General features: G+C 41.4%; 1 protein-coding gene across 1 annotated transcript in view; it reads right to left on the bottom strand.

Annotated features, from left to right (window-relative positions):
- pcxb (pyruvate carboxylase b) overlaps nucleotides 1-11512 on the bottom strand; it is a 268562-nt gene that overhangs the window by 43959 nt on the left and 213091 nt on the right. The window contains exons 13-15 of the mRNA XM_013914625.1: nucleotides 10085-10229; nucleotides 9373-9462; nucleotides 4058-4313 (exon numbers count right to left, since the gene is read on the bottom strand). Coding sequence (XP_013770079.1) covers nucleotides 4058-4313; nucleotides 9373-9462; nucleotides 10085-10229 — 491 coding nt within the window. The remainder of the gene's footprint in view (nucleotides 1-4057; nucleotides 4314-9372; nucleotides 9463-10084; nucleotides 10230-11512) is intronic.

The raw sequence follows: 11512 nt of genomic DNA, 5'->3' as shown, positions 1-11512 counted from the left end.
AAAAAAAAGTACCATTGTTTAAATACCAATAGATCCAACTATACATAAGGATGATTAATATCCATGTGAATTACTGAGTTACATAAACCAATGTCAGCATTTATCGTTTTTGCCTGCGCGCGCAATACGGCCTTGATGTAACATTGATTCAGTTTTTACGTCCTCTGAGATTCCACTTTGTTACTGTAGTTTGCTCGAGCCACCTTTGTGCAGTCAACTCTCTCCCGCTCGTACCGACAAACTGCTTGCATGCCCGAAAACCTGCGAGACGCCTGATTACACAACTGCTTGTGTAATGAACAAGATCCAAATAGCAGCGTGATGGCATAGAGCAATTAAGAATCTACTTTTTTGTGTCCCCATCTGATAAATTTCCCAAGTGTAAAATAGTTGAGGAAACCATATAGACGCATTATGTGACCCAGTTCATTTTACTGCATCTTTGCTGGTGTGGGGAGGAACGCTATATCAGGAAAGGACTTAATCCTCAAAGGGCTTTCACAGGCTTAATCTCTTCAATGATTCATTCTGCCTCTAAGCAGCTGAAACATGTGAAAGCAATATTCCCCATCTAAGACCACTGTGTTAAAAAAACAAAAACATTCCTACATAGGGACATTAAGTATGGGTAAGAGAATTCAATATTCACACGATCGTCTCGCTTTAGCATAGATGAGTAACATTTTCCACCTCTGATCTCTCTGTAACAAAAGTGCACTGTACAGGGACGCCTTCTTAAGGCAGGCCTGGTCGTCATTTCTCCAGTGGTTATTAAGTGATTTACGAGGAGCTGTTTAGAGGTACTTTTACAAGCGGCCGCTGTGGGACGGTGGGTGCTAGAGCCAACCTTTTAACTGCACGTAGTCCAATTTGTTTTCCACCCTAAATCGATATGAGGTGAGGAAACAAGGCTGGCAACTAGTCAGTCTGGGAACTTTGGATTTAAAAAACAGTGAGGATGAAAAAGGTGCAACATATTTTATCCGAAGAGAAATTCACTCATCTTGGCACGCACTACTTTGGCCTGTGAGTGACTTGCTTCTATAAAGTCTTATGTGACCTCAGAGATCTTTTCAGTCAGGACCACTTTAGCTAAAACAGGATTGTTATTGCCATCTGTAGTCATTTGTATTTTGTTGTACTGCTGTGTTCTGGGAAGTCTCCGCCCTTTCATGAACGGGTGGGTAGAGGATACTATCCTGAAAGCTTTCACCTGCTGCTTTCCTCTCGCACATATAAAGGATGGCATCGCTGCCCCAAATCAGAAAAAGGTTTCAATGGCAAAAGATGAGACTGACTACGAAAAAGGAGCGCTGTGGTCGAAGGTGGTTGTAAAGTCGTCGCTTAATTCTCAGTAAAATATCACTGGAATTTAAGGTTTCACATTTTTAGAGGCATTCAAACGAAAAGCTGTGGGCAAAAAATAAATAAATAAAAAATAAAGATCCTGATGTTGGGTTTGAAACCAACACTGACCCCTCTCGAGCAAAAGCACCAAACTGAACATCTTGTGTCAAAATATTTGGTGACGGATTCTTCATTGCGCTCTAAACGCTGTGTCGTTACTGCAAAACTGGCTTAATCAACATTAAATTATTAATATGGAGAAGATGACACTCGGTGAAGTTACAGGAAGCTTTCAGGGGAGTGTCTCTTTTTAGAATGAAATCTGCCTTTAAGTGTTTAAATAATTATGAGAAAGTACCGTGCAGTTTTCTCTGACTCATAACCATATCGCGCAGGAAGCACTGAGGCCTCAAGAGGACCCACTAGCAGATTACCTTTCTCTTCCAATTCTCGTGATTGCCAAAAGTTTTCTTAACAGAGAGAAATCAATCTTACGCTCCTCAGCTCATAATATCAGCTTATTGACAGAATATCAGTAGTTGTGTAAACTTTCCCAGCCCACATTCAACCTCCGACTTCAGCGATCTGCTATTACAGATCTGAGGTTTCTTCCTGTTAAAAGGGAGTTTTTCCTTCCCCCTGTCGCCAAAGCACTTCCTCAAAGGGGGTCGTCTGATTGTTGGGGTTTTCTCCGTTTTGTAGGGGCTTTACCTTATAATAGAGCCAACTGTTGTTGTGATTTGCTGCTGTGTGCATTTTTAACTGATTTATTCTAAATTTATGAGAATGCATTAATTTATGGAAGACATAATTACACAGTCTACCTTTAAGAATCACTACATTCTAAATAAACCAATGTGTAAAATGGAAATGCCATCTTTATATGATCTTACTATATTGTTTGAATTGCCACTGCTGTAGCCAGGCCTTTTTTAAATGTACATCACACTATTCAACCTATACAAAGACTTTCCGCTCTTCAGCTTGCTTTGAAACAGTCCAATGGGTCAATGTTTTAGACTTTTAAAGCCCACAATAACTGTCTGCTCAGAAAAGGATGTTCTCTTCGATGTTTGACCATAAAAATGGCCTCAAAGCATGCTGTGTCTTTTCTCTTTTCGACTGTTTGACATCGTCCTCATTTCTGGAACATGAAACATTCTGTGCAGACGTGTCCAAGCCATTTCTAAAAAAAAAAAAAAAAGGATTTACCAGAGCTTCTGAAAGGCTTGACAACTGCCCCACGAGGCTGTGCACAACCACAGTGAGAAACCGACTGCATTATAGTGTTGGGATCATCAGAAGCAAAGCTATGTTTGCAAATGATGCTCAAAAGCATTTTTGTACGGCCTCTGCTGGAAACGTGGATGTACTTTGAGTTGCCAAATACAGAAAAATGACATTAAATAAATAAATAAAAAAAGGTTGTTACGTGCCTTAACAAGAGCAGCTTCACCGTGTAATGAGACACATGCAGACAGGAGGCTTCTCTGGCACCTATCCAACAATTTGCTTCATAGTGAAAAACCAAGTTTGCTACAAGCTTCCAGAGTCTGTTTAAAGATTTGGTTTAACGCGCCGCTCAAACACAGCCAAACTGAATTTATATCCTCTTTCTTCGGTCAGTCTCATAATAACACCACAATATTCCGGGTGATGGAAGCCAGGAAGCATTTAAGCCCTTTTTATTGAAATATCTACTCAGTAATTGACTTTTGCTATAGCCTTTTTATCTGTCCAAACATGAAGTAAGTAGACAGTTGCTTAATGTGAGATCAGCTCAAAGTGCTCTCCCACAGTAATGAAATATATTGCTTTTCCCTTAACTGGTGCACCATGATCAGTTTCCAAGAGGAATTTAATCTCAGAAAGGGTTTATAACTCCAAAGAGTTTTCACCAGAGACTCTTTCATGTCTTTTTTTCCCCACCTCATTCTGTTCAACCAGCATTTAGCCAACCGGCCACTAAAACAGGACCTGAAATAGCGAAAGGCATTTGTTGTTTACTTCTTTGTTCTTCTGATCTCCTCAATCACGGTCGTTTTCTATATAATTTAGCATTAAATTGAATGTTTCAACCTCGAGAGCTTCTCTGGGCATATCCTTCCTGTGAATGTGTGTGCCCTAAGTGTTCTAACGGGTGAACGTACTCTTTGAAACCAGTTCGTAACAATTGCACTTCACACAGGACCGTTATCAAGAAGTGCTGATAATTGGTCATGTAGCCAGCTGTTCAAACATGCTGCTTGCATTTTTGCTTCAATTTCAGAGTAATTGCATATTATACAGGGACACTATTGGACTGCTCACGCTTCAAGAAGTTTCAATAACGTGTGATTTTCTCTATTCATTGAAGAGTAGGCAAAAGGTACAATCACTGTCTATTGAGGGAACTTGCTGGGGACTCCGTTTTGGAAGAACAGGTGGAAGAATTAGATTGTTTTCAGTGACACAAGTTTCACAGGTCAAACCAGAAAAAGTACGAGACGCAATGAATGACGATCACAGCGGGAGTGCGGGGAGAATAGAAAGGAGAGGCACTGATGACGAGATGCAATAAAATAGCAGGTCGAAAGGATTTGATTAACTAGATAGCCAGCAAACCACTACTGCCTATGGGAGATCAAACATTACAGCTCAGTTATTTTTAACTTCATTCAGCGTCATACAAAGGACATTTTTAGGGGCGAAAAGGGCAACAAAAGTGGACGAGTTTATCGTAACGTGACGACCAGGAAGCTTACCTCCCCAGTTCTCCAAGCTAAAAAGGTTGCTAAAGTTGTGGCTGACAAATGGCGAGATCATCTTCAGGTCATGGGTCCGAACCCTGGTAGCCAGGAGAGACTGGTGAGCGTCCCTGAATGTGGTGTCCATCAGCAGGAGGCCTTTGTGGGCACGGACAGCCTTGGCAAATCCTTCAGGACCATCACGCAACAGCACGTCACGGAAACCTACAGGAGGGTCACCTGATAGTGGGGAAAGGGAAAGAGCACGTTAATGAGGAGAGCAACACTGAAGAGAAGGCAAAAGGAAAAGCTTTAATGATAATATAGCTCTATGTGATGAATATTAATCAGATGTTTGAAGATTTTTTTTATTCCACCACACAAGGTTGTGCAAATATGTCTATGAACTGAAAATGGATTGATGTAATGAAAAATGTAAAAAAATTATTTACACATCACAGGGTTGCACTTATAGCAGTGCAGAGCAAAGAGGGTTTCATTTGATTCAAACAGGGTAAAGACACAATGTGTAAGCACCCCTTTTTAGTCTTTGTGTATCGACTTTAAAAAACAGACAGTATGTGGCAAGTTAACCGATTTACACCCGTTTAACAAGTAAACAGTTTGCACATGTACTCTATGAACATGGAGTTTTCTCTTAAGTTGTGCCATTAGCAGGTCTGGCAGTTGTCATAACGTCTACTAATGAGGTAATGGCATCTCTCAATGCTGCGCCTATCACCCACAGCTCAGGAGATCAGCTATAAAAGAATTCACGAATATAAGCTCAGCAGCTGGCTTATTAGACACACCACCCACCAATTTGTGAAAATGGTTTGCTCTTGCTGACAGTGATTGCTACGGCTATGGTTTTATATAGAAACTAAGATGCTACCTTAAGTAAAACAGAAGTGACAGAGCTTCGTACAACATGTTGCCAGCTTAGAGTTAACTTCTAGGATGGTTCCTAGTTTGCCCGTCACGTCTCCTCCTTCTCAGTCCTTCGTTTTCTGGAATGTGCCCCTGATTTTAGGTCTTTTAGGCAAATTTGACAACGCAGTCAATATTTAGCCCTGACTTGCAGCCTGTACAGGCTGTACCGTGTCTCCCTGCCACAATATACTTGCTAAATAGCTATAAATGTTTAACAAGTATATCGTGTACCATGTTTAGTGCCTGAGGCTTGTTTGTGAGCATCTAACAGTTTGTAATTAGTATGTGTTCATAAATGAGTTTGAGGTTAATTTTGGTTTGTATACTTCTCTTGGTACCACCAATGACTTTGATGGTGACTCATCTATTAACTGAGATATTTCAGTCTTTCGGGACACAGAAATTCCAGCTAACAGATGAACTCTTAACAGGAAAACAGCATCACATCCATTAAGAGTGCTTTTTAAATCTTGCACGGTCTAATCCCAGAGGGACCCGAGATGAAGACTGCTGGACATGCTGGCAGTGTTTAAGTGTTTCTGGTTAGCTCACAAGACTATAATGTCACATACAGCATTGAAACATAACACAACTGCTAAAATCATCCACAAGGAGAGATAAAAATTGATGTGGAATCCCCCAGACAAATGCTGGCATTTCCAGTTTATTACAGCTTAGTGGTCCTCAAAACAAACATCACATAGCCCTGGCTCTACGCCGCTATAACCAACCTTCTATCCTAATCTTTTTCTCTTTGCTTTGCAATTAAACACAGGCGCAACCCAAGGTATTAAAATACTGGAAGCACAATTTGGACCTATTTTTGCTGTGCTGTGTACAATCATCAATCAAAAACACTAGTTAATGAGGTACTTTCTGCCAGCTTAGATGTCCTCCAACCTTGCTTCTCTCACTCTCTCTGTAGTTGAATCCTTGCTCTTGACCTTTTATTGTTGTACCTCATCCCTGAAAACAAATGATCTGTGCTATAATTGTCTCTAAGGCCTGCACAAGTAAAATGGGCAACACACATGCACACACAGCAGCACAAATACATTTGTTCACACGCACAGCAACACATTAACGTAGAAACACAAAATGAGCTCACACAGAGACGAGCAGAGTAGACGAGCTCTGTGAAGTCATGCTGCTGAAGCAGAAAACAGACGTTTGAACTGATCAAGATCTATGAATAAGGGAGCCTGGATGATTCATTGTCAAAGTCGCATTTGTCACAAAAAATGAAATCTTAGAAACTTTGTTTTTAACCACCTGTGACGTCCTCGCATCTAAAGAACAGGGAGAAAATGAGGGCGTGTGCTCTGGGACTGCAGAGCTTATAGCATGCCACAGTTTCCTAGAAAACATTTGGCTCTGGAGTAGATTTTACACACACACACACACACACACACACACACACACACACACGCACGCACGCACGCACGCAAAAACTATTAGAGAGATACAATTCCCAGGTTGCTGTGCTTGATTTTGACCAATCTGCACACAGTCATCTGCACTGAAGACACCTCACTCCTGGTTCCCGGCTTTCTTGCCTTCTCCGTTGCTCAGGCTGATGTTATTTCATACCTCGTACCCTTTATATTCTTCTCCTGCTCCACAACAGCAGCTAATATGACCTGATAAGACTGAGCTACAGTGCCCCGAGCATCGCTATTACCTAATTAAAATAAAACCAGTATGCCATACCTTTGTTCCAAGTTGACATCTCTCTACAAAAAAAATCTGTTGTGTGTGTTTGTTTGCGTTTCGGAACATTTTAATTGACAGATCCGGTGGGACTACTAATTAGTGCTTTACTAAAGTCAGGTATGCTGTAACTGTCAAATTATTGTCTATAAATAATTCATAAACACACAGCCTGGTTAAAAACTTGACTGGAAGTTCAGGAAAAGCATTTTTCCCCCTAAAACCAGCTGCATGGCCAGTGAATAAAGTTACTTTGCTATATACACACAACACCTAAGGTATCTTCAAATTTCACAAAGACCAATTATAATGCTCTAAAACAGAAGCAAAAGCAGCGAAAGCCATTTTTGTTTGAAGATTGGTAATAAAAACGGGTTAAAAAACAAGCAGAGGAAAACAAAAAGGGGATTTTAAGGATTTAAGTCCATGTTTCTGTTTTTTCCTGTATACTATAACACACTATTGTACAACAAACTACTTCTACACTTTATTCCAAAAATGGAAATACAGTGCACGATGGGGAGTTTGAAAATAGTCTGTCATTTTTATTAGTCATCCTTCCTAGAGTGGGCTCACAGGCATCTGGTCATTAACCTCTAGATGTCCTCCATTAAATAAATCCAGATAATAATTGGAACAAGGTGTACTTCTGCAACATGGATGAACCACCAGCAATCAGCCTTCAGAAGGAACGTTTCAGACTACAAATCCTAATTAGAAAATAATGGCCTCTGAGTACTTAACAGGCTCTGTCAGAACACCCTCGCCATGTCTTTCAGGAATACTTTTCATCCCATCTTTCCTCAGTGTGGTGGGACCTAAATTGCTTACTGCTTATCTTTAAAAGTGAAATTGAGATATCCCAATGTGACTGACCTTTGCTTTTCTCTTATCAGAGAGTGTTACATAGCAATAATCCTTTATATATCTTCCCCATTGTCGCTTCTCGCCAATATCTTGATCAATTTATCTGCGTCTCACCTGTCACCACACCCGTTTGACCATTTTCTCCATATACAGGAATTATATGCTGCCCGAGCCTTCTGTCCTCCTTTCATAACCCCTTTCTCCTTCCATAGCCCTGTCCCTCCCTCCATCCCTCTCTCCACAGAGTGTGATAATACAGGCCTAATCCCTCTCTTCTCTCAATCCCTCTGTTGAATGAAAGAAAGGATATAAGCACATTACAAATCTCATTACTAGGCTTTAGGTATGCCTCTGTGCGTCCCTGTGCTGCATGCACCTATCTCATCAGCTGCTTACAGTAGGTATGTGCAGTGTGTGTACACAAAGGGACTCTGTCTGCAGCATTTGGTGCAGCATATGTCAGGTTTGTGTGATTTAATGCACATGTGCATGTGTGTTTGCTCTCCTGCAACAAGAGACAGGCAATGATGGCCTTCAACAGAAAATTTGCCTAAATGAAAACAGTGGAGGGCATGCATGGGGAAATGCACACTCAGACGTGCACAAACGCCGCAGATCATTCGCTCCTATTCTGCTCCATTCCGTTCCACTGTGCACGGGTTTTAGATGTCAGATTTGATTAGTTATGCCTCATTATGATTCGTAATATTCACATTATTTTGCTATAAATTCATGTTTACTAGGCATGCTGTGGTATGTGCTGAGGCAGAACGGGGTGTTGATAAACATGTCAGATTATTACGGCTGACTATTTCGTTGCTGTCAAAAGGGAACAGCTGCATAAATTCATGCGGTTTGTGCATGGAATACATTTACACCTGACAGAGAAGTGAGAAAGGAGAAAAAGCAAACCACTGCAAAATGACCCCGGAGACGAGATTAATTCGCATAAGTCCTTTGTTTCAATAACTTTAAGACATATTTAGGAGTAAAACTAAGAACACGTAACTTTAAAAATACATATTTAAACAGCCTTGTTGTTCTTCACAAAATGTACTTTAACACTGTAGTTAGCCTTGAGGGGGGAAGGGGGTGGCTTCACTCCAGAGACCCAAAGCAGCTCATCAAAGAGCCCAGCTTGGCCCTTGGCCTTTCCTTTAAGACTAACAAGGGAGTCGTGCACACAGCGGGGTGAGAAGCGGAGAACTTCTGCTTTCAGAAACAATGAGCTGCACCTCTCACCGACTGTACTCACAGCTCAGCAGAGCACTCTGGGCTAAAACCCTTTACCTCCCCAAGTGCTAAACGGAGCCATTTAGGAAGGCCTTTCTGCCTACAGCTATCAGAGCGTTCGACAGACCATTCGTCATTCGGCGGGTGCTTTTATCCAAAGTGCCCTATGGATACACAAGTGTTTACATTTTTAGCAACGCTGCCCCAGGAGAAAGAGGAACCTGTGACACTTGCTGTGGCAGTACCTTGCTAAATGAGTCCAAATGTAATAAATTCAATGTGGGATGATGCATTTTGATATTTTTATGATAACAGTCCTGGACACTCGTCTTGTGGGTCACAACGTGTCTTTTATTTTAACTTTTTTTTTTTTCCTTATAACATGTTGTTGACTGAAGCTCAGGCCCAACCTTCGTTAAGCCAAATGCTTTTACGGTTTGGGACGATGTGTTATTGATTTTTGACTGGGAGGGCGAGCTGCCATCGGAGTTTACTGAATAATTTGTGAGGGAAAACTGTGTGCAATGACTGGTGAAACTGCTTTTGACTGACATACCCATGGTGACGGGAGGAACGACGGGGTCTGTGGAGGAGGGCTTAGCTTTGACTGGGATGGGTGTTGTTGGTCCATTCACCATCACATGACCTGGATACGAGCATAAAAATAGAGAATACAAATCAGATGGACCCTAGAAGACATCCAGCAAACCTGAAAAACAAGAGGGTCCAAATTAAAAGGGGTGGAAAAAAGTCAATGAAGGTTATTACAAGCCTGAAGGCCAGTATGGATTATAGGACTTGTGTCACATGTGTCCTGCTACATTTGTCTGCGAGAGGTTTTCTGCACATTAGACATCCAGGTTATCTCCCTTTTGCACAGAATTGAGCTTTGTCTTTTTAAACTCAAGGTTTGGTGAAAGCCTGAGATAAGAATATTTAACTTTACTGGTCTTATCAGTAAGTTGGACCTCCTTCGTAGAGTAGCACCTAATCTAAAGGTCTTTAGCACCTGAAATGTTATCATTTTCCCAACTCTTAGTAGCAACAGAAACAAGCAGCTCTGCTCGATATAGTTGGTTGCCAAGCTATTAATCTTTCTTAATAGCCTCGTCTTAGATAAGCTTAGCTTTGTGGAAAAGTGCTACAGTTTTGATGGGCAATAAACCTAAACCCAACAATCAATAGTGACAGTGCTCAGTCAGTATGAATCATGTAAATTGATTTGTTTTCCACCTTTAAGTGTTACAATGTATCGTTTCTGCACTGACCAAGGTAGTGCAGGAGTTTCTGGGCTCTGTTCTGAGTGGGTTTGAGGTTGAAGAGCTCCTGGTTCTCGTCAATGAACTGGGTGTCCACTGTGGAGTGCAGGAACTGGTGGTTGGACAGAACGTTCTGGAGGAACGGGATGTTGGTCTAGAGATGGAGAGAAAAAAGGAGAACGTGTGTCAGTAAAAACGCTGAATTAACAAAGGCTTCGTTTTCACAAACTCACACACAGTATATGAAAGCAAGCGAGTCAAGACCACAATCATGCTGCCGCTCTGTTCTGCAATTTAATCACTTGAAGAAAAAAAACAAAAGCTCCTGCTTTTTTGAAGAAAGCGTCTCGAGTAAGAGCTCAGTGTTAAACAGTTAAGGATACAAAGCATACGCGCTACCGTCACATCAGTAAACAAGTTGTAATGTCACAAAAAACTCAAAATTTTAATAACGCAGTACTTCAAACAGTCCCAGCTTCAATAGATAAGCACACGTGTGTGAGGAACAGGGAGAAAAGTCAACTGTAAAACTAATTACATTTTATTTCTATGTTGCTGGTGTTTGCCTGCCTCCAACGTATTACAGCGCCAATTAAGCTCTCTAAATTAGCCAAGAGAGGGAGCGTGAACAAGGGAGAACATACAGGAGAAATATTTAATTGTTGGAGTTGATTTCATTACTTGATTTGTTGCCTGTTTTTCCCTCCACTGTTGCAAGCCTGACTTAATGTGACTAGACTGCTTTGAATCGTTGTAGGAGCCACAGAAAGTGATGGGGGGGAGGAATAGGAGAGCGATTAGTAGAAGGAAAAGCACAAAAGAGCAGAGAGTTGGAGGGACTGAGTGAAAGTATGCGTTAATATATTCTTGAAGCAGCTTTAAACGTGTTCATCACTGTTTAATGTCCCAAAGGAAGGGCGGTGGGGTATAAACTGTGTGAAAGATAATTTCTCCAAGTCTGTCAAAAGTGTCTTTGCATGCGGCCCGATGTGGACTCTTAAGTGACATTTAAAAAGAAAACCTCATCCACACAAGTATACAGAACCAACACACGCAAACTGAACCCCAGAGGACCACCCCAGTATTCTGTGTGACGAAACTTGAGCCCATAAATGTCCGATCCACTCAGTTATCGCTGCAGTTTATAGATGAATGTCTCCGTCTCACACACACGTAGACAAACTACCTTTAAGCATATGCCCCCATTAAATGTAACCCACATATGGACCCAATTGACCTAACAACCAACCATAATTTGGGCATTTGGATGACGGTCAAAACCAGATTGACTTCAAATGATTGCAACAGCACAATTACTCAGAAATCATGTAATTGGGAGAAGGCAGTTGGGGAATAAACACACACAGATGCATGCCCCACATGCAGTGCTGAGAGAGAGGAGGGATGTAGGGGAGAGATCAATGTGCCTGGGCATAT

The sequence above is a fragment of the Pundamilia nyererei genome, unplaced genomic scaffold (genome assembly GCF_000239375.1).
Source record: "Pundamilia nyererei isolate P.nyererei 1_Seehausen unplaced genomic scaffold, PunNye1.0 scaffold00211, whole genome shotgun sequence".
NCBI lineage: Eukaryota > Metazoa > Chordata > Actinopteri > Cichliformes > Cichlidae > Pundamilia > Pundamilia nyererei.
This window is presented reverse-complemented; position numbering and strand designations above follow the sequence as displayed.